Genomic DNA, 23484 nt, shown 5'->3' on the forward strand with positions numbered 1-23484 from the left:
CTTTCACCATGGGGTTGAGGAGACAGATATTATTCTTATTGCTATTTTTCTGATGGAGAAACTGAGGCTCAGAGAGATTAAGTAACTTGCTCAAGGTCACTCAGCAAGTTAGCATCAGAGAGTCAGATCTAGAATTTGGGTCTTCTGCTTATAGACTAGGGGGGTGGTGTCTGTGTTGTGTCCTTTACCAGACTGACTCTTTTTATGTGGATCAAATATCTCTAACATCTAACATTTAGGAAGAAATGTTGAGAAGCACTAATGTGAACAAAGCCATTGGTAGCTGTATAGATCCCCAAGACAAGCTACAGAATCTTTCTTTCTGAACTCAGCTATGAGCAAGCAGCTGAATCACATCATGGCAACCAAACATGAGAATGAGTAGCCCCATTTTCTTTCAAGGCCACTAGGGAGCCAACCTCCAAGTCAACATGAGTCTTGGGTGGCCCTGAGTGATTTTAAAAGAATTCACAGTTCATACTTGCTAAAGCGATATTTGTTTTAATCAATAGAGTTGTTCCATGGAACAATTGTTCCTAAGTAAAATTTGGCACTTTCTCATCTTTTTAAAGTTCCTTTCCTGTTTCATTGCACAGTGGGCTCTGTTCCCAATCTTAGAGAGAAGTACTGAAGGTATGTTCTCCTTCTCTCTCTCGGACCCTGTGCAATGGTCCTCAGATCACTAAGTATTTGCTACTTTACTTGTAGGTAAAGCCAGTTCTTTGAATGAGTAACAGCGTCATTCTTTCTCACTACCCACTGTCAAGGATAGATTTAGCCTGAATCAGGTTAGAGGGCAATTCTGAGAATACTCAACTCTTTGCATTGGAAGGATCCTCAAATGCAATCTAGTCCACCATACTGAAAAGATGAAGCCCATTTGTCAAAATCTGTAATAGCAGTACTCTAGCTTGGCGAGCTGACTAGTTAAAGAGCCCCTCAGAGGTGCGGATGATTCTAGCCTGAGCCACCTGCCCTTTCTCACCCAGTTTGCCTTGGGACCAACGGTACGAATTTGTGCTGTGATTGGCTAAAGCTGGGGCATCATTTGTGGTCATTAAATAGAACTTAGCTGATTGGCTCATCAGCAGATTGAACTGGCAGCCTTGGTGGCATTAGGATGGTGGTCTAGCTTGTTAGGCTAACCACTGATGCATTCTGTTAGATCCTGTCAGCTTCCTCACAGGTAACACTTAGCAAAGCTAATCCCTAGATCCTGTATCTCCTAATATAGGCAACTCCTGAGGTTACTCAATTAAAAGTGGAAAATTGCACATGATCAAAAGCAAAGGACTTCCCTGTGCTTAGTACAGCTGCAAATTCAAATTAGCTCATGTTTGTATAGTGCTTGAGGGTTTACAAAACACTTTCCTTATAAGAGTCCTGCAAGGTAGGTAATAGTTTTTTATCCCCGTGAGCCTCTGGGATTCAGAAGGTTAGATGACTTATTCAGGGTCATGCCAATTAGCAGGCATCTGAGGCAGGATTTAATTCAGGCCTCTTGACTTCAAGCCCTGTGCAACTACCCATGCCCTTCTGACATACAAAACTGCCTTAGAGATCAGGTACCAAGGGGCAGATTGTTCATCCCCTGAAAAGCCTTATCCTATCTCTCTCTGCCAGCTTCATATCATGCAGGTTTCAAAACCTAAACCCAGCTCAAGTTCTGCCTTTTCTGAGAAGTCTTTCCTGACCCTCTCAGCCCACTGTGCTCTCCTTCTTCTAGTACCAGCAGAGTCATTTGCGCCACTCGTGTAGTAATTTTCATGTGCAACCAAGAGGGTGCTGGGAAATGTTTAACAGCCAGCTACACGTGGCACACTTTTATATTTAATCTGCATTACTGACAATTTCCTTATCACTTTCTTAAGTCTAGACAATCGACAAGACAATAAATTAAACCCCAGTTTTCCAGCATTTACCAGTTTCTGAGGTTCTTAGCTGGGGGCAGCTAGGTGGCATAGTGGATAGAGTGTTGGAACCAGAAAGATTCATCTTCATGAGCTCAAATCGGGCCTCAGACACTGTGTGACCTTGGGTAAGTTATTTAACCTTGTTTGTCTCTGTTCCTCATCTGTAAAAATGAGCTGGAGAAGGAAATGGCAAACCACTCCAGTATCTTTGTCAAGAAAATCCCATAGGATCACAGAGAGTCGGACACAATTTTATAATGACTTAACAAAATGCTCACACTGAAATTTTAACAACTGGCTGTACCACACCCCTGCGTACAAGCTCATGACATCTATCACAAAGCAACTGTGTGAGGGCAAGGGTTGTGTCTTATTCCTATCCGTGTTCCCCAGAATGCCTAAAACTGAATGTTAGCTGTATTCAGGAAAGACTTGTTGGTGATCGATTTCTTATGCTGTTCCTTTGCATTGTTATCAACTGGACTGTGGACTTCCTAGGTGGGGGAGGGGAATGTCTCATGTCTCTTTATATCTTCCAAGTGCTTGGCACAAGGCCTTAAAAATAAACGCTTGCATTGGTGTTGTGTTTTCATAGTTTTCAACATCCATTACCTCATTGGATCTTCATAACAACCCTGTGAGGTAGGCAGAGCAGATACTATGATTCCCATTCAACACCGAAGGAACTGAAGCTCAGAGAGGTTAATCAATTCATCCAAGGTCACACAGCTAGTGAGTGACAGAGCCAGTACCAGAACACAGGGCTTCTGCCTCCTTTTCCAGGGCTCTTTTCACTCTAGATACTCTAGAAATATTGTTTGAATGCTGTTGGACACTCCATTTACCCCAGCACAGACAGTTAGATGGAGAGGACAGTAATAAAAGTAGGTAGTGACTACCTAGTTCATCCTTGAGAAAGGTCATTTGCTCATAGCAAGGAATTACGAGTTGGGAGAGCAAGAAGAACCATGGACTTTGTTCACCTGATTGTGAGAGTCTGGGAGAAAGGCAGAGAGGATAAGCCCGGCTGAGGATGGGGGAGGAGATATACATGGGCTGTGCAGCTCTAAGGTCATCTTCCAAAGGCTGCTGGAATGCATGACCAATGAAAAAAAGGGCCTCCAGTGGCCTGCAGTTAAGTTGGGAAGGTAAGGTGGATGGGTGGAAGGGCAATGTAGAATCAGGTAGGACAGTTACTTTTAACAACAGCATTGGAAGCTGACAATACTGCACCTGTCCCAGGTGGAGAGCTGGCTCTGGTTGGCTGCCATCAGCAAGATGTCGTCAATCTCATCCTCAATTCGGAAGGGCTGCTGGGAGGTAGGCTCATCCTCTGGGCATGAGTACGGGCTCATGTAGGGGTGCTGCAGGCCCATCTCCGCTGTTAATCTGTCCATGGGGTTGAAGGTCAGGATCTTCTCCAGAAAGTCAACGGCTACAGGAAGTAAAGCAGAGCAGGATATAGCAGTCATTGATTCCTCCCTATTAGGCTGAGAAAAGAAGATTGGGAACATATAGGGTCTATGGGACTTTCCTTTAGGAGAAGTGGTTGGCAGGAATGAATTTGAAGTGAGTCTCCACTAAGGACAAACTTTGCCTGGAAATGGTAGGGATGGGGAATGAATGGACAGATGCTGGATGGAGGGGCTGAAAAAGGTTGATGGATTAAGTGAGCACTTCTGAAGTTCCATTTTCCTCCCTACTTCCAAATTATTATTTCTCCCCTTGTTTCTCCTTCAATTTCTGTCTTGATATAGTGAAAAGATGACCACTCTGGTAATCAGAAGACCAGGGTCATTTGGCTTTGTCATTTGCTAGCTTTGTGACCAAGGACAAATCAGTTGTCCTCCCTACTAAGCTGCCAAGTTTGTGGGCATACTGATGGTGATAATGATAGCCAGTGCTCATATATCAGGATATATAGCACTTATGAAGTGCCCAGCATTGTACCAAGTACTTTACAGTTATCTCATTTTATCTTCACAATTACCCTGTGAGGTAAGTGCTATTATTATCCCCATTTTGAAGATGAGGAAATTGAGGCTGAGAGAGGTAAGTGATTTGCCCAGGATCACATACTTAGTGTCTGAGGCTGAATTTGAACTCAGGTCTTCCTGACTCCAAGCCAGGTGCTCTATTCATTATGACATCTAGCTGCCCAAGGTCCCATGTACAGGTGGGTAAGTGCAGAGAATAAGGCTGGGACAGACTTTGACATTTGACAATTTTGTATAGGGCTGACACCAGTGTTAGGAGCATCAGTTTCCTTGTCTGTAAAATGAGGTGTTTGGACTAGATGATCTCTAAAGTCCTTTTTTGACCTCAACACTTTACAATTCTTTAAAGTCCTTTTTTGATTTTAATACTCTACAGTTCTTTCTGCCTTGAATCTGGGTCTCATTTTCTTAGTCTTCCTGCTTCCACCCAAAAGTACTTTTCCAATAGTTTGCCAAGTGCCTGAAACTACACCACTAGAGATTTGCGCCAATTCTCTCAGGTTAAGACATTTTACCTTTAGGAAACCTCTATTAAAAATGGCAATTCTCCTGGGAAATGTGACACATTAGGCTATCAGACATTAACACATTTAGGGGTTTGTCAGCAGATGTTAAAAAGCATAAAGCAAAGGTCTGTGGGAATGGGAACAGGATGAGTAAGGTTTTTTTTTTTTTTAGGCAATTGGGGTTAAGTGACTTGCCCAGAGTCACACAGCTAGTACGTGTTAAGTGTTTGATCTGAGACCAGATTCGAACTCAGGTACTCCTGCTCTATCCACTGCACCACCTAGCTGCCCCCACAGGATGAGTAAGTTTTGAAGGGGTGAGAGTGGGGAGTGAAGAGGAAAAAGGTCTCAGCATGAGGTGCTCCTTCAGGGAGTGTAGGCCTGGGTGTGTTCTCTCAGTGAAGGCCTTTGGATACCCAGGGTCAGTTTGAGGACACTGAGTGAGCATCTGGTTAAGTGATGCACTAAGAATGAAAAGAAGCTTAGGACAAAATTTGCCCACTTCACACTTTTACTGAGGGCAGGTCAGCCTATTAGGCTCCCCTTCTTCTTCTTCCCCTTCCTCCTCTCCTCTCCTTGTACAGAAAGCACCAATGTTACCTGGATACTGCCTGATGCCTCCGGCATGATGGGACTTGCCCTAGAATATGCTAGAGAGTATGTTCTGCAGGCCATCCCAGGGCCAAGTTTGGTCCCCAGGCAATAATGTCTCTGTAGTTGTTACTTCCCAGCTCACCTCTTTCTGAAAAGGCCACTTAGATCATCATGTAGCTAATCATATTACAACTCAAGAATGAACCTACACCCAATCCCAGGTTTGTCTGCCATCCAAGGAGCCTTTGAGGAGACAGCCAAGCGGAGAAGGGGCATCTCAGCCTGGAGCCATTAACCTGCCACTCACTGTTGTCCTGGCTCACTTTGCTGAGGGTATTCATCAATGATTCAGGGAGTCAACGGATTCAGAAAACTGCTGGCCTTCTCCAGAGGCTTCAGTGCCACTTCTGTAACACAAGTCTCTGGGACTGAAGGACACATAGCGGTATTTCAGTAAGGAGCGCAGGCAAGGGGCCGTGATTGGGCAACATCCTCACTGCAAACCAGGCATCTCCAGGTCCCAGGGCTACATAGCTTCAATGACAACACCTGACATTTTTACAGAACCAGAAAGTACTTCCACAGCCATTATCTCATTTGATTCTCACAATAGCCCCTGGCTGTACACAGGGCAGGAATTTTCATCTCTATTTTGCAGAAATGGGAAACGAGGGTTGGAGAGAAGAGATGGCTTGGCAAAGCCACACAATATGTAAGTATCAGGATGGGTCCAGTATTAGTGTACTGGAATGGGAGTGAGAGGATGGAGGCTCCTAGCCTGGTGTTGCCTCTCACATACTGTGACCTTGGATAAAGTATTTAACTTCCACGGGCCCTTAGTCTTTTCATCTGCCAAATGGGGATGATAATGCCTATGTACCTAATTCTTTTTGTTCTTGTTGAGTTGTTTCAGTCCTGTCTGACTCTCTGTCACCCCATTTAGGGTTTTCTTGACAAAGATACTGGAGTGACTTGCCATTACCTTCTTCAGCTCATTTTATAGGCAAGGAATTGAGATAGACTGGGTTAAGTGACTTGCTCAGGGTCACATAGCGAGTAAGTGTCTGAGGCTGGATTTGAACTCAGGTCTTCCTGACTCTAGGCCAGGTGCTCTATCCATTGCAGCACCTAGCTGCCCCTGAGATAATATGGGTAAGACGATACATAGGATCCTAGATTTAGAGCTGGAAAGGACCCGAGAGCTGATCCCATCCAACCCTCTCATTTTATAGATGAGGAAACTGAGGCACAGAAAGGTTAAGTTACCAAAGGTCACATAGCTAGTAACTGAGATGGGATTTGAACTCAGGTTTCTCCTGACTTCAGGGCTGGCGCTTTACCCACTGCACCACCTATTTCTGTACAGATAAAATGAAATTTTCTTTTTGGACTGGGTGTCAGAATGAGGAAACTCTTCTACTAATGCAGATCCACATCTTCTCTGCAGCCTATACTCTTAGTGAATTGGGTGCCTGGAATACTGAGAGGTTAGTAACTTGCCCAGGGTCACACAGCCAATATGGGCCAAAGGTGGGACTCAGATCTTCCTGGCTAAAACAACTGCCATCTTGCCTCTTAATGCCCCCGGCAACTCTCTAAGGTGACCATTAAAAGACTGCAGGGAAGGTGAAGAGCTTCTGTGGTAGATGTTTATTTATTGGGAGTTCCCTATACTATTGTCTGGTAAAAAAAAAATCTATCTTATTTTATCCTTTTATTTATAGGAAATGAAGATTATGATTACTTTACAAAATCAAAAGTATAATACTAATGTAAAGCCCTATTATTATTATTAGCACCACCACCACCACCACCACCATCAGAACTGGACAGGCCCCTAGAGGATCTCTAGCCTAACTCCTACCCAATGCTGGAATATTCTTACATGTCCTTCTGAGACATCTGGTCAGTCAGCCTTTACTTGAACTTAAGGGAGCCTACTGGACAGCAATAAATATTAGAAATTCTTCCTTATATCAAGCCCCAAGTTTTCTCTCTTTAATTTCCACTCACTGCTCCCAGTTCTGCCTCTGGAAATGCAGAGAACAAGCCTCTGCCCTCTTCCACACGAGAGCCTTTAAATGTTTCAGAGCTTCTGCTCTGCCCTTCCCCCAACTCTGTTCTCCACAGTAAACATCCCTTGTTCCTTCAATCAGCCCTCATTTGCCATGGTTTCCAGACCTCCCCACAATTTTCTTAATGCCCCTTTATCCCAAGGCATTGAAGCAGATTGGGGTCATTTTTCAAACTCTGAGGCAGGCAGGGGATTTTCACTAGAGGCAGCACTGCTATTTCTGGGAATATGAGGTGTGAGCCCGGGCAGCTTTAATAAGCATCTGGGGCTAAGTCAGATTAACAACAGGTGTCAACCCATGCAAAAGGACCTCTTCTAATAGTTAAAAAAAAAGCAATAGTCATTTGCCTTTGTTGTTGTTCAGTCATGTCTGACTCTTCGTGACTCCATTTGGGGTTTTCTCAGCAAAGATACTGGAGTGGTGTGCCATTTCCTTCTGCAGCTAATTTTATAGATGAGGAAACTGAGTCAAACAGTGTTCAGCGACTTGTCTAGGGTCACAATGCTAGTAAGTGTCCAAAGTTGGAAATAAACTCAGGTCTTCTTTACTCCAGGACTCACACTCTATCCCCTGCACCACCTAGCTGACCCAATTCACCTTTACCTAGTACTTTAATGTTTGTAAAATGTTTTCCTTACAGAAGTCCTAGGAGTAAGTAGTGGAATCATTATTATCCCTTTTGTGAAGATTAGTAAGTGAAGGCTCAGAGTTAAATGACTTGCCTGAGGTCACACAACTAGTAATGTCAGCAGTGGAATTCAAACCAAGGCCTTTTGACTCCAAGCCTAGTGTTCTTTCTACTATATCATGCAGTGTCTAGTCATTATTATTATGTTGCTTATAACACACAATGGAGCTTGGGGGGGGGGTCTTCAGACCTGAGAGGTTCTGGGGAAATTACTCCTTTGATTGAGGGTCTCCCACTGCATCTAGGGCCATCCTGATTGTCCTTGCCACTGGACTCTGATGACTGGAGGAGACAGTGAGGCTGATGACTTTGCACAGCCCTCCTTCACTTACAAGTCAAGACATCATCCTCCTGATGTCATTGGTCTTCTTCATGAATGAAGGCCAAACAACAACAAATAACAACACTCCTTTGATTATTATGTTAATCTTCCTCTAGCATCAGGACTGAGTTCATCCCCCTCCACAGAGCATTCAAAGGGCATCCACAACCTCTTAACTATTTTTAAAACTTTATTTTCTTTTTCTTACATGAACCACTTGATCTGGCAGATTGGCTCATTTCTTATTCCCTGAATGTGCCATATGTATTTCCACCTCTGGGCTTGGCTCACACTATGCCCTTTACTTGGAATGCTTGCCCTTCTTTCTCCACTGGTGCAAATCTTGTCCAAGGTTATTACCTCCTGTGGGGAGTTTTCCCCAACTTCTCTTCAGTTATTGGGAAGAAGAAATGAATGAATGAATGAGGGAAGGAAGGAAAAAATGAAAGAAAGAAGGATTTATTAAGCACTTTACAAATATTATTTCATTTGATCCTTACAATAATCCTGGGAGGTGGGTGCATCTATCTCCATTTTACAGTTAAGGTAACTGAGGCAAATGGAGATTAAGTAACTTGCTCAGGATCACATGGCTAGTAAGTGTTCGAGGCCAGATTTGAACTCAGCTTTTCCTGATTCAAGTCCCAGTGCTCTAAACACTGTGTCTACCTGGTTGGCATCCTCCAGTACAAATTACCTGTCACTCACTTGGGCTTTAGCCTGTGCCATCTATTTTAATTCTTCATCTTTTCATGTACATGTCCTGTTTCTCCAAGGAGGATAAAAGGCTCCTGAGGCCAGAGATTGTATTATATAAGTAGGGTCTATCTCTCTAGTTTCTAACACAGTGTTCTTCATAAAAGTACTCAATGTGCAATAATAGTAATGCAAAAATTGCACCAAACATATCGATCACTTTAAGGTTTGCACAACACTTTCCTCATAATGACTCTGTGAAGTCAGGTTATTATTATTTTTTGTTGTTGTCTTTTTCCATACAAAAAAGAATTCAGAGGGATTAAGAGACTTGCCCTAGGTCACAGAGAAGGTTAACTGAAGAACCAGGCCCGGACCCAGGTCCTTTGATGATGATGGCTTTCTGACTGGCCCTAACACTGATTTTCCTGGTATGGCTTTGAAGACTCTCAGACTTTGGAGGTCTAAGTGAGCTGCAGTATCCTTATGTGTTTTGGGGATCAATAACTCTCTCTTCCTACTTTGGAATCACAAGCAGCAAAAAGAGTTCTTTGTCCTATACTGATATTTCTTGCTCTGTTTCTTTAGAGGGTGGGAAAATAAATACAAAGATAGAGCTATGGCACTATGGAAGATAAGCATCTTTACCTGGCATCCTCATTAGCTGTAGCTTACATAGGTTTCATTTGAGAAATGGGAAATCTGAGGTAAAAAAATGTTTAAGACCTACCAGTGAGTTTCTGAACTAGAATGATGAACAAAGACTCTTTCTGTTCTGGATCGTGACTTTGGGAAGCACCTGTCCAAAGACTGTAAAGGTCATTTTGTTCAATCATTTCATTTTACAGATGAGTGTCAAAGAGATGAAAAGACCTGCCTAAGTCCATGCTGTTGATGTGTGGCAGAGCTGGATCTCAAAGTCAAATCTCTTGATTTCACATTGGTGCAGCCCTGGCCATGGTACTGAAGATAGTAGTAAGGAGCAGCTGGGGCCTGAGCTCCTTGAAAGTCTACTTTGGAGATTGGAGTGAAGGAGATTGTTGTCAAAAAGATTCTCCGAGAAAACTAAATGCTAAACATATAATACCTCATTGATTACCCTAAGGAATTTTCCAGCTTAATGAAGTGACAATTAAAACATTCCTAAACAATTGTTTCGCTTGGGAAGACTCACATGAACTGGTAAACGTGAGTGCACACCAGGCTCATATACAAAGGCAGGACCAAAGAAACAATTAAACAACCACATAATAATGTAAAGGAAAACAACACTAAAAGACAACAAAACTGTGATTAATCACTCATTGTAACTTCAGAGAACTCATGGTAAAGTAAAGAGACGGTAGCTCACAGGTGGGAATGAAGCATTCATTGTCAAAGCACTGATTCATTCTGCTTATTTGTATTTCTTTGGTTCTAGGGTGTGTGTGTGTGTGTGTGTGTGTGTGTGTGTTCATTAGAAAGTGACAGTGGTATAACAGAGTATGATAAAACTGAAATCCTCATCTTATTTTTAAAAAATAAAATTTATTTTTAAAAGAAAACAAATAGATTAATTTTGGATGCAAAATTTCTCCAAATCCTTACATACTTCTCTGTCTTTAAGATGGGGCATTGAACATAATTTTACCCTTTCTTCAGCATTTCAGCTCATTGTTATTAAGATCCATTATTATCTATTAACATCCTATACAACCTGAGTCAGGTATTGTACAGAGCTGTAATGCAGTGATGTCCTCAGGATCTATTAAGGTGAATAAGGCTGTTTACTTTTACACAGATATGCTTTTTGAGTTCCCATGTCTGCTTTTTATGATGATTTTCTCTGCTTACTCACCCTCAGACTATCAGTTTTTGCTTTTGGCTGCATTTGGGGTGCCCTGCCTCTAAATTACTACCAAATACCACTGGGGCCAGTCAGTGGCTCACAGGTGGCCAACCTCTGAGTTAGGTCATTAAATCAGTTTTGAAAATTGTAAACAGTTAGGAGGGCTGACCTAGCAAGGGAAGGATCTTGCATGTGAGAGCTGCCAGTTCCCCTATGGCAGGACAGCTGCCTTCATGTGGCCATTTGGGAGGGACCAATTACCCAGACCTCCCAGAGACAAGAAAGGCTCTCATAAAACTCAGCTACCTTCACTGTTGACTTCTGGGAGCAGCTTTCTCAGTGGCTTTTTCACCTCCCAGGTGCTGTTGACGAAGGAGGGCATCACTCTGAGCAGCTCATCTTTGTCTTCCTCCCGGACTACAGGAATTGTCTCCAGGATAAGCTGCATCTGTTCCAACTCATGACCCCCTGAGGAAGGAAACATCAGAGGAGTTACATCTACTAAAAAAGTCCTGGGACCAAAGGTGAAGTTTTGGGATCCCTGGGAATGGCAGCTTGGTACAGTGGAGAATCCTGGGCCTGGAAGTCAGGAGACCTGGGTTATAAGCTTGGCTCTGCTCCCAACTAGCTGTGTCACTTTGGGCAATTCATGTTTCCTCTCTGAGTCTCTGTATCTTATCAAATAAAGGAGGTGGACCAGCTAATAAATCTCTGAAAGGCTCCCTTCCAGCTCTATCCTATGCTTGGCACAGTGGAAAGAATGCTAGATTTTGAGTTAGAGGACATTGGGCTCATATCCAGGCTCTGCCCCTAACATCATTTTTAAAAAAAACATTTGTTATTCAAATGTTTGGTGTCACACAGATATTGCCTTAGAATTAATGCTTCACTGTTCCTGGGAGAGGAGCTTGGTGACAAGAAAGGTCAAGTCTGTAGGACAGGTGGTCAGGATCAGAAAAATTGCAAACAGAGAGGGGCACAATTCCTCTATCTTATCTTATCTTATCTTACCATAAGCTTGGAAAATGCAGGTGCCAGACCAGCTAGTCTTTTTTCTATTCTAAATTTTCCAGCTCTCTATGATGAAATGGAAAATCTTTCATCATAGTCCAGTCTCATAAGCCTCCCTCCCTTCACTGAACTGTTACAGTGTGCACCAACTGAGATGCACAAATTTAGGGACATCTCCACTTCAAATGTGCACGTGGACTTTTTGTGGCCAACTTGTGGTAGAGCCTTTCGAGGTTGCATTGGTCTGAGCAGCCACAGTTGGACCCAGTGTACTTTGACTCTGACACAGTGATGTCATTTTCATCCTCTTTGAGCATGAAGGACAATGACCACAGTGTGCACCAACCCAACCTAGCACCTGACCATACAAGGTTTTATATTACACTCAAATCCTTTTAGATACTGTATTATTCTGAAAAATTAGTATGGATGGCTTATTATAGGCAGAGTTTTTCTAGGTAAGCCTAGATCAAGCCAGAAGAATTTGGGATCTTAAAAAAAGGAAGATGAGTGATTCTCTTCCCATCTGTACCTCCTTCTAGAAGTGCCCCACTTTTGCCCATCTAGTGCTGACTGATATGTGACATAAGTTACATCGCAGTGGTAAGAATCAGAGGATTGAGGAGGAAGAGTCCCTTACAGCAGGGGTGGGGACCTCACTGGGACACTTGAAGGTCTCCATTAGTGATACCCCAGGGAGCCTGGTAAGGAGCAGAGCTATAGGACCCTCATAAGGTATCTTGACTCAGGGAACCATACCTCAGGCCCCTCTGTCTCCCCTATAAGACCTCTCAGAATGAAGGCACTAGTATCTTCCGACTCATTTCCCTTTGAGTTAAGTTCCAAAAAAACTAGGGACTATTCGAATCTTCTACTCAAGTAGAAGGACACTTTGCCTAACAGTCAGTTGGTTCCAGTCATGGCTCTGACCCTAAACCTGTGTGACCCTTAATTTCTTTATTTGGAACATAAAGGGCTTCAGCGACATAACTTATGTCCCATATTACCTTTGGACTAAGTGAGCTCTTAGAGCCCTCTAAGCTCTGAGATTTCAGGAGGCTATGGTTCTGTTCCTTAGATGATGCTGAAAATCTCTTCTAGTCCCAACATTCTATTATTATTGTAGTCTCAATTAGCTCCATGATGAAAACAAATTAGGTGTTTATTTCAAATGTTACAAAAATTGGAGAGTAACTCAAATTAATTTTCTCCCATCAAGTTACCTTAAAAAAGTAAAATCTAAAAGCATAAAAAGCTTAGGAAACATGACAAAGGTTATGAGGAAAACAGAAAACTGATTGTGGAAGTGCCAGTGTTACCAAGTATATAAATGGAAAACAAAGCAGTGCTTCCTACTTGGTCATTACAAGCGCAATAACAAATCTGAAAAATGTCTTAAAACTATTCACATTTCTTTACCTAGTGTGTGCTTCATTTAAATATGAATGAACAAGTTTTCATTCTATTTAGAACTCATATTTTGATGTACACAAAAACTGCTGAAGTTAAAACATCTGATGAAGTCTAAGATTAGCTGTGTGAATTTGAGCATGTTACTTAAGCCTGAACATTGATTTCCTCAACTGTTAATTGGGGATAAGAATCCTCCACTTATCTACTTCCATGTTGAAAATTGTATATGAAAGTGCTACAGTATGTATATGGAATGTGTATTGAAGTGCTATGGTTCTACAACTATAAAGGTTATTACTTTGTCCAAGACAGCAGTCCTGATCCAGTTCGGACATGGCCCACTCTCTCTCCTTGCCAAGGTCCTTAACATATTCCTTTGGTCCTTGCCTTCTCTTCTATACAAATGTAAACTTTGTTTTCCAGCAGGTATGAAAGTAAATAAGTGAGTCAAAGTGGGCTCCCCTTGAGCCAAGGTCTCCCCACAGAGCTTTCACAGGCCACTCACAAAAGGGCTGTGTTTCCCAAACATTAAGATAAGGCATCATTTGACGTTCACTGCTTAACATGCTGGGTTTCATCAGTGTACCCGAGTCCAGACAGCAGCTCTGGTATGCCCTGCTGCTGGATATCCCAGAGATGGATTGGGTCCCGTGCAAACAAATTTATCTCTGCTATCTCCGAGGGCCTCCACTCTGTCACCAAGTGGGGCCATTTCCCATGGTGAGAGCTGGCTGGGCAGCCTTCCTGAGGTCAGCCCACTGCTGGGAGGCCCTGGGTATCACAAACATCTTCCACATCATTAAGTGACTTTGGGCCCATTTAAGTGGAAGACACAAAGTCACAGTTGGGGCTTGAAGGACAATAATTCACAGATAGCCCTTTCAACCCTCACTCCCCTATGAGAATTCTAATTCACTGACCCCCTTAACATAATGTCTTTGTGCATTCTCTTTCCAATCTTGGTTTTCTTGACCCAGAATGTTTTTCCCTTTTTTCCTGTGGGTCTAAGTCCAATCACTCCTTCAAGCTCCAGTTTAAATCTGGCCTCCTCCATGAAGTTTTCCCTACCCCCTCTGATCTCTGCTTCCTTCAAACTCTAATAACACTTACTTGTGACTCCTCATGGCGCCTAGAACATGTCAACTAGAGTAACAGGATTTTAGAGCCAGAAGGGACCTTAAACATCAATTAGTTCGACTCTCTCACTTTAGATATGAGGTAATTGGGGCCCAGAAAGTGCCTTGCCCAAGGTCATACACGTAATCAGCATCAGATGTCAGATTCCGGTGGACATCTCCTGACTCCAGAGCCAGTACTCTTTCCAGTATGCTAGGCTATGTCCCTTGTATTATTGTTTATCTTTCTATGTAAATGTCTTATCTCTTCAACTAGACTATAAGCTCCTGTAGGGAGATATTTTGGCCTTTTTAAGTAACCTTGGCCAAGAGGGTAGGCAGTGATAGCATGCCACCCAGCAGTCCCTACCCCTAAGTATATTCTATATGTCTCTCTAGAAAAGAGCAATTAATAGGCTTATGCACCTTTTAATAGGCACCTGTATTCAGCTGGATCACCTGTCAGAATTACAGGCCAGGGAAAAATAATCACAAGGTGCTCTGAGGTTGACAAAGAACTGAAAGTACACGATCCTATTGGATCCCATTAGTGGGCACATAGTCACTACTCTGCCTCAGAGGCAACGCTGTGTGGTGGCTAGAGAGCTGGCCTTGAAACCAGAAATACTGGGGTTCAGGTCCCACCTCTGATACATACTGGCCAAATTTGTGTTTGGCCCTGGCCATGCCACTTAATCTCTCAGTAGTCCATTATCAACTCTCTAGTACAATATGCTGCAGAAAATGTGCCAACCTGTACTGGCAGAGGGAATTTCCTCAGCTGGGAATTTCTTTTATCAATGAAACAATAGGCCTGTTCCTATCCTTATCCTCATTTCACAGAGAAAGACACTGAGGCTCAAAGAGATTAAATGACTTGCTTCTAATCACACAACTAGGAAGTGTCAAAGGCAAGATTTGAACCCAGATTTTTCCTGATTCCAAATCCAGCACTCTCTTATACTATATTGCCTGGTTCAACCTCTATAGAGCTTGAATATCCAAGTGTGCTAAGTGATGGCAGACATCTCATCTTTCCTGATTCTTTGGGTGACAACAATCTTTCTTCATGGACCTACCTCTCTGTGTTGCAACCATCTGCAATATGATATTTACTTATTGATGCTTGTGCCTTATCTCCCTAACTAGAATGTAAGCTCCATGAGGACAGGCAGAATGTCTTATTCAAACTTAATATCTTCTCAGCACCTAGTGCAGTGTACGGTACACAACAAGCACTGAGTAGATAGTGACTGAATAAATAAATAAACGTGTAAATACTTGGGTTGGATACATTCTACGGTGGTAAAAGGACATAGTCTTAAAGAACCTTTACTGCTATCTATAGGATGTTTCTTACCCCATCCAATGTAGAAGTAGCTATTCTTGGCCTAGAGCTCTGCAATATAATAGGCAACTGTCCCATGTCAGGGTTCACTGACCAACAGGGTCTTACTCTCAGGTGCATATACAGTATGTGCTGAATGTGCCCAGGTACACTCTAATGTCCTTTCCCCAAACTGGTTTTTGTGTCTCATTTTTAAGTTTGTATTGTTAATAAAAGTTTATTTGTTAATTTTAGAGAAATTAAATTTAGTTAAGGTTTAGTTTGATAAAGAGAATGCCCTTTATGATTGATTATTCAACACATTGCCCTTAAAAATAAAAGTACATTATCCGAGTGTATACCCTGAAGGAATGTGCTGCATGTGTTGTTGATCCCAGCACAGCGGAGGAGAGGGTATTCTCAGGGATGCAGCATCTGAGACCTTGGATAGGTCTTGACCATAGTCCTTTCTGCCAAGGACAGGTCCCAGGTGGTAGGGGCACAGACACATCACAATTTCCCTTGGACCTTTTCCAAAGACAAGATAGTCCATAGGGTATATAAATGTGCTTTTGAGACATACTCTCATCCACCTGGATCACTAACTGTCAACAAGTCTTGCCTGGTATTTCTACACACTCTTAAGTCCTAATTCTGCCACACAAAGACAAGACTTGCTACTAGTTCTTTGAACCATTACACTGGCCTTCTAAGTGGTATGCTTTCCTCTATTCTCCTCCTTTCTTCCTTTTCTCAAGCCCTTATACTGCTTCTAGACTTATCTTTCTTATACACAGATCTGGTCACATAGCTCTTCTGCTTCTGTGGCTCCCTATTACCTACTAAGCAAAGTTTGAACTTTTTTGCCTGGTGTTCAAGGCTCTCCACAAACCAGCCACCTTCCCTATCCAGCCTTGATGCTTATTCTTTTTCACTATGCACTTTATATCTCAGCCAAACCAGAATGCTTTCTTCTCCCAAATACACACTGAGCTTTCCAATCTCCAAGTCTTTCACTATTTCCTATAAATGGAATGTCTCTTTTTCTCCCTCTTGGCCTGATGAATTCCTATCCATCTCTTAGTACCCAACTCAAGTCTCTCCTCTTGCATGAAGACTTCCCATGCCATGTCTCTGCCTTGCCACTGAGTGACAGTCTTTCTGTTGGACTTCACATGGCACCAAACCACATATATACCACAAGTTATTTTAAAGTATGGTATGTATGTATATATAAAAGATATATATATATATATATATATATATATATATATATATATATATACATACACACATATGTAATATATCATGCATAGATCTATTTGTGTGTGCAGGTGTATATACAATACATGTATATATGCATATGATATATTTATACTCTTTGTATAAATATACGCATATGTGAGTATATGTGTATATACATACATCATGTGAGAGAGATGTGTGTGTATATATATGTTAAACAGAACTGAGGATAAATCTCACATTTAAATATCATTTATATATACATACACATGTACATTATACACACATACACACACATGCACAGACATACACATACACACATATATATCATACACACAGACACATAAGCTATATATTTCCTGAGTATCAGCTATGGGCCCAGGCCTGTGATGTAGAAAGAACATTATTTTGAAGTGAGTAGATGTAGGCTTAAACCCTGCTCTGACACTTATGAGACATAGGATCATGGCTCACCTTTCTGAGCCTTGGTTTCCTCATCTAGAAAAAAAAGAAATGATGTTGCCTCCTATCCCTCACAAATGATGGTGAGAAATGTTATTTTGCAAACCTTAAAACATCATATAAATGTGCATTATTAATTTTTACTGATTTATTGGTCTTAGCCAATCTGAGAGCCAGACTTCAGCCACAGATAAATCAAATGAGGGTAGAATAAGCCCCATTTTCCATTTAATTATCCCATTTTAGAAGATGAAATGTTGTAAGGAAAGGAACAAAGGAAAAGTAGGAACCCACCAGCAAACAGCATCTTCCCTGTGAGCATTTCAGCCAAGATACAACCAGCTGCCCACATGTCTATGGCCTTGGTGTAGTTGTTGGGAGAGAGAAGCAAGCGTGGAGATCGATACCATTTTGTGACCAGCCCTTCTGAAAGATAACCCTAGAAAAGAAAAGACAAAAACACCAGACCAACAGGTAAGTAATGCCTCCTGAGATACACTTCTTCCCAAACTTCTCCTTCTTCTTCTTCTTTCTTTTTTTAGGCAATTGGGGTTAAGTGACTTGCCCAGGGTCACACAGCTAGTAAGTGTCAAGTGTTTGGTCTGAAGCCAGATTTGAACTCAGGTCCTCCTGACTTCAAGGCCAGTGCTCCATCCACTGTGCCACCTAGCTGCCCCCTCCCAAACTTCTAATGGTCCGGTCTCACAGAGGAGATGTGGGAGTGAAATAGGAAGAACTCCTCCTTTTTGTCTCTTCCAGTTATATTGGCAGGAAGCTGGAGGCATTTGGTGGATCATGGCTCAGATCTGCTGTCAGTCACAGTACTGGGTGAAGTCATGTATAGAGTCTTGGCCTGGTACATTGAACATAGAAGTGTTTGATAGAATCTGGGGGCAAGTGAAAAAGTCTACGAGCCCGGGGAAAATAGCAGTCACAAAGCACATTCATTTAACTCTTCTCAAACACAGAATGCATTTAACTTAATTTTAACACATCGCACTGAGTGATCTGGCTGGCAAACTTCAGTTATAACTAAAATTTCAACTAGAGAACTCAAAGGTGTTAGATGAGGAGTTGATGGCAGGAGTTTGTTTCTCTAAAGGGTTTTAAAGAAATTATAAAAGAGAATAGAAATAGCCACAAGGGAGAACACTGAAGAGCTATCAACCAGAATTGGCAGTGAGGCAGAGTATTGAACTTGCAGTCAGTGTTAGCAGAATGAGCCAATTTGGAGGGGAAGCAGGTAATGGAGCCCTGAATTACTTATGCACAAAGCTGGAGAAAAGACATAAAAGTAAAGGCTGTTCCAGGACACCCTGGCTCAAAAAATATCCCTACTGGATAGGGACCCCTGGTTAAATATAAATTTCAAAGGAAGAATAGCACATTAACCCATCGCCAACCACCTTTGCTTTACAAATTAGATTACTGGGGACTATAGGTTTCATTAGCAGCTAGGTGGCGCCATAGTGCACAGAGTGCTGGGCCTGGAGTCAGGAAGACTCATCTTGAGTTCAAACCTGGCCTCAGACACTCACACCCTGGGCAAGCCCTTAACCCTGTTTGTCTCAGTTTCCTCATCTGTAAAATGAACTGGAGGAGGAAATGGCAAACCACTCCAGCAGCTTCACCAAAAAAAAAAAAATAGGGTCATGAAGAGTCTGAAATGACTGAACAACAATTAACGGGTTTCCTAGCATTTAGAACTAAAATCAGAGACCACCCTGTTTACAGAGGAGAGAACAGAGGCTCAGAGGGGAGAAAGGACTTTCCTCACAGCCACTAATATAGGAAGTGGCCAGGATTCAGTCCCACATCGTCAAACCCCAAATCCATTACTTTGTCTACCACCCCATTCTTTAGCAAATCAGTCACCTGAGGGTGGGAAATGAGACACAGTTTTCAATGGGGTATTAGGAAAGGTTCAAGTCAATTTAATTCAACAAATGTCTATTAAATATGTACTGTGTGCAAATATTTATTAAATACCTAATGTGTGCAAGATATAACATGCGCTGTTCTCTAGGGATGTGTGGGGTAGGGCATCGAGCAGCAAGGGGGCAATCCAGGGATCCCAAGGGGAGGGCACTGAAAGGGGAGGAAGGTAAATGGGGAGAGGTAGATGCTCTATGAGCAAATGGCACTTTTCTAAGTTCATCTTCCATTATTCTCTTGCATAGATCCTTCCAAAGCCAAACTGTCCTATTAGCGGTTCCCCAAACACATCCCGTACTTTCTCATCCCCATGTCTTGGCTCATACTATTCCTTCTCCACTGGAAATGCCCTCTTTTCCTCCTTTTTCTTTACTGCTACTTGCCTTACTTCTCTATCTCTGTAACTAGAACTCTCTACACCACCAGTTACCTGGTCTCTAAGGTTTGAAACTCTAGGTTGCTTTGGACTCTTCCCTCTCCCTCACCTCTCATATCTAGCCAGTTAATGAGTCTTGCTGATTCTGCCTCTGCAACACTGCTCACACTCATCTTTTCATCTCCATTCCCACTGCCACCACCCTACCACAGGTGGTCATTACCACCCACCAGTATTATTGTAATAATCTCCTACTAGGTCCTTGCATCTCTCTTCTCTCTGGTGCCTTCAATCCAGCCTTCATACATCTCCCAGAAGAATCTTCCTTCTGCATAATCGTAAAATAATAATAATGATGGTGATGAGAGCAAACATTTCTGTAGCTTCTATAGAAATGTTGGCTCTTATAAGACAATATATTATGTAAGTATATAATATATGCAGATATATAATAATGAGAATAAACATCCATATAGCAGTTATAGAAATTCTAGATCTTGTAGTATAATATAATAATTATAACATTATATGTAATATAATGTTATGTTATATGTTATATAAAAATTATAATATAATAATAAAATGAGAGCTAACATTTATATATAAGCTATTTTATATAACTTCTATATAAATGTTAGCTATTTTTATTGTGCAGAAAGAAGATATTCTATATTATGACTTGTTAAGGTTTGCAAAGACTTTACATACATGATGTCATTTGATAGACCTGGCCACGTCACTCTTCTGCTCAAACCTTTCAAAACCTCATTCTGATGCTCAAAACCTGGTCCCTTTATTTACTAAGTTCACATTCATTTACCTGGTATTCAAGATCTTCTATAATCTGGCACTGCTGCCCCTTCAATAAATCAATCAATCAACATTTTTTAAGCTCCTACTGTCATACCCTTACCTCAAATTACATCCCTTCATGTTTTTATTGTTCAGTTATTTCAATCATGTCTGACTCTTCATTGCCCCATTTTGGGTTTTCTTGGCAAAGATACTGGAGTGATTTGCCATTTCCTTTTCCAGCTCATTTGACAGATGAGGAACTGAGGGTTAAGTAACATGCCCAGGGTCACACAGCTAGTAACTGTCTGAGGCTAGATTTGAACTCATGAAGATGAGCTTTCCTGACTCCAGGCCAGGCACTCTGTGCACTATGGCACCACCTAACTGCCTTGTACTTCCCTCCAAGCACTCTATAATCAAGTTAAATTATACTGTCTTCCAGACATGTCCTGCACTCTCACTTCTGGGCCTTGGGTCATACCTCCATGCCCACTCTATCATCTTCACCTTTTGAGTTTCTACCCATTCTTTAGAGCCCAATTCAAATGCCACCTCCCTTGTGAAGCTTTCCCCAATTCTCTCTATTGGTTAGAACCTTCCTACTGAGGCTTCACACAACATTTTGTTTTGCCCCTTTCTAAATACTTCTTAAGCAGATAGGTGATGCAGCAGAGCTTGGAACCAGGAAGACTCATCCACATGAGTTCAAATATGACTTCACACACTTCCTAGCTGTGAGACCCTGGGCAAGTCACTTAACCCTGTTTGCCTCAGTTTCCTCATCTGGAGAAAGAAATGGCAAACCACTCTAGTATCCTCATCAAGAAAACCCCAAATGGGGTCATAAAGATTTGGACATGACTGAAAACAACTCAACAATAATAACAACATATACATCTTCTTATTATGTTATGTAGTTATCGGTGTTTATGGCTGACCCTCCTGCTGGGTTAAGCTCCATGAGGAGCTTAGCCAAAGGACTTTGTACACAACAGGTTCTTAAACATGTTTGTTGAATGAATAAATGAATCCACAATTCTTTAATGTCTAGTTCAAAACCACCTCTTGATTCTCGTAGTCAGACATGATCTCTTCTCCCTCTGAATTCCCACAGTACTATGTATCCTCATTATGGTTCTTATCATTGACATTCAGGTACAATTATTTATTTAGATGTATGTATATAAGCTTCTTGAGGGCAGGGACAATATCTGAAAATGATACCTGACATTTATATGAAACTGACCAAACATTCTACCCAGATGATCTCTCTTGAGCTTCACGACATCCTCACAAGGCATATAGTACAAGAATCATCATCATTATCATTTTGTAGAGGAGGAACCTGGAACCTGGAGAGTGAAGTGACTTATCCAGGGTCAAATGGCAATAATGAGAAGAACTGGGATGTAAACCTGGGTTCCTCTAACTCCAGCTCTCTTTTTGCTAAGCTGTGGTTACCTTATTAGTGATCCAAGAAAACAGTTTCAGTAGAGTGATAAGGCTGGATTGCAAGAGCTTGAAGAAGGAATAGGTAGACCAGAAATGGAACCAATGGGCATATTAGTTTATGACGGGGCAAATGTGAGGGAGGTAATGAATTTATGAACTTGTCCAAAGCCATAGACCATAAGGTAGAAGCTGGGACCTTTCCAAATAATGCTTAGCAATAATCAATCTTTTTATTTTTAAATGAAACATTTTATTAGAAAGCTAACATAAATATCAATAAAAACAATTAATAGACATTTAAATTAATTAATTTTGAGAATTTTGGTAGTGAAAATGAAGAGATTAAAAAGTACAAGCTAAAAATGGCTACATGGAATTCTTTTTTTTCAAAGGAAGACTGATATATGTTTGAAGGAAGAGGGGACATAGCCAATGAAGAGGCAGACGGTGAAGATGCTGGAGAGAAAGCATGATCCCATGGGGGCCCATGAGGGATGGGACCAAGGTCATAGATTGCCCTTGGAAATAATGATAGATGTGTCTTCCTCTGAAAGGAAGGCTGATAGGATAAATGGGGAGGAGGGAAAGAATCTGAGGACTTGTCCAAAGCCATAAACTCTGGGGTGGGACTTGGGGTCTTCCAAATGATGCTCAACAATCATTCATTTAAAAAAAAGTTTTATTAGAAACCCAATATTAAACAAATAAATATAACTAATATATATCTAAATTTGTTAATTTTAATGCATAATAATAACACTTTTTAGACACTCTCTCTAAAAAGGAATATTCCTGAATTAGACTAGAGGCAGGCTAGCATATCTTATTTGGAGAGCAAAACATCTTAGGGAAGTTTTTATTTCATTTTGATAATCAAATTATTATACAGCTAGTATTGGTCTAATAAGACAATGGCTACGAAAATGCTTTTTAAAAAGCATAAAACACTAAGCAAATCCAAGACATTATTAATACTTAGGTCAAAGTTAGTTGAACTCTGTATGTATAATGTGCCAGTTCTGACCCAGGAGAATATCTGGTTTTGAGATAGCCACAGACATAACAAATGGCCAGGAAAATGTGTGAGGGTACCATATAAGGGCAAATATGCCATTAATACTGGGGAGCAAATCTGGCCCTTTCTCTTGGATTTTTCCAGATTAAATAAATCTTTAAAGTACTATCTCAGTTAGGAAGTGACTTGCCCAAAACAGTTAGGAAGGCTTACTGATGGCTGCAGGCAGGGGCTCAGAGATCACCCTCCATCACCATCTGCCAGAGTCTGGAGCACAATGGGTATTCCAGCTTCATCTGGATTAGAGGAACATCTTACTTAAGGATCCAGTGCATTCAGATGTTTTGGGGGAAGAGAGTAGTCCCGTCCCACCCCCATGCTGAACAGGGGGCCCCACGGGCCAGCACAGCTCCCAAGCTGGTGGCGCCAGGGCCCTGGCTCATCCATCAGGCATAAACAAGGGATACAAGCTGGGCATTGTCTGAATGTAGGGCATGAAAGGACAGGCAGAAGCAAGCTCCAAGTATACCGGGTATGGGCACTGTTCTGAGAGGACCACAAAGCTGCTTACCTCAGCAGATGACCCAAACATCCGTAGTGACTGAAAATGAAGGGAAGGAAAGGGAGGTGGGGGGAGCTGGGAAGCTCTCTCCCATTATTCTCCCTCTTCACCCAGTCCTGTCTTGACATCACTCCTGGCAGAGAAGGAGCTCTAGGAC

At 41.8% G+C, this 23484-nt stretch overlaps 1 protein-coding gene across 3 annotated transcripts in view; it reads right to left on the bottom strand.

Moving 5' to 3' along the window:
- The window catches only part of MAPK4 (mitogen-activated protein kinase 4), a 220303-nt gene that overhangs the window by 5674 nt on the left and 191145 nt on the right, over nt 1-23484 (bottom strand). For all 3 annotated transcript variants that reach the window (XM_078153262.1, XM_020972329.2, XM_078153261.1), the window contains 3 exons: nt 17487-17631; nt 10926-11087; nt 3147-3348 (listed from right to left, as the gene is read on the bottom strand). In XM_078153262.1, coding sequence (XP_078009388.1) covers nt 3147-3348; nt 10926-11087; nt 17487-17631 — 509 coding nt within the window. The remainder of the gene's footprint in view (nt 1-3146; nt 3349-10925; nt 11088-17486; nt 17632-23484) is intronic.

Source organism: Phascolarctos cinereus, unplaced genomic scaffold, assembly GCF_003287225.1.
Source record: "Phascolarctos cinereus isolate Bilbo 61053 unplaced genomic scaffold, phaCin_HiC Scaffold_4;HRSCAF=312, whole genome shotgun sequence".
NCBI classification, from domain to species: Eukaryota; Metazoa; Chordata; class Mammalia; order Diprotodontia; family Phascolarctidae; genus Phascolarctos; species Phascolarctos cinereus.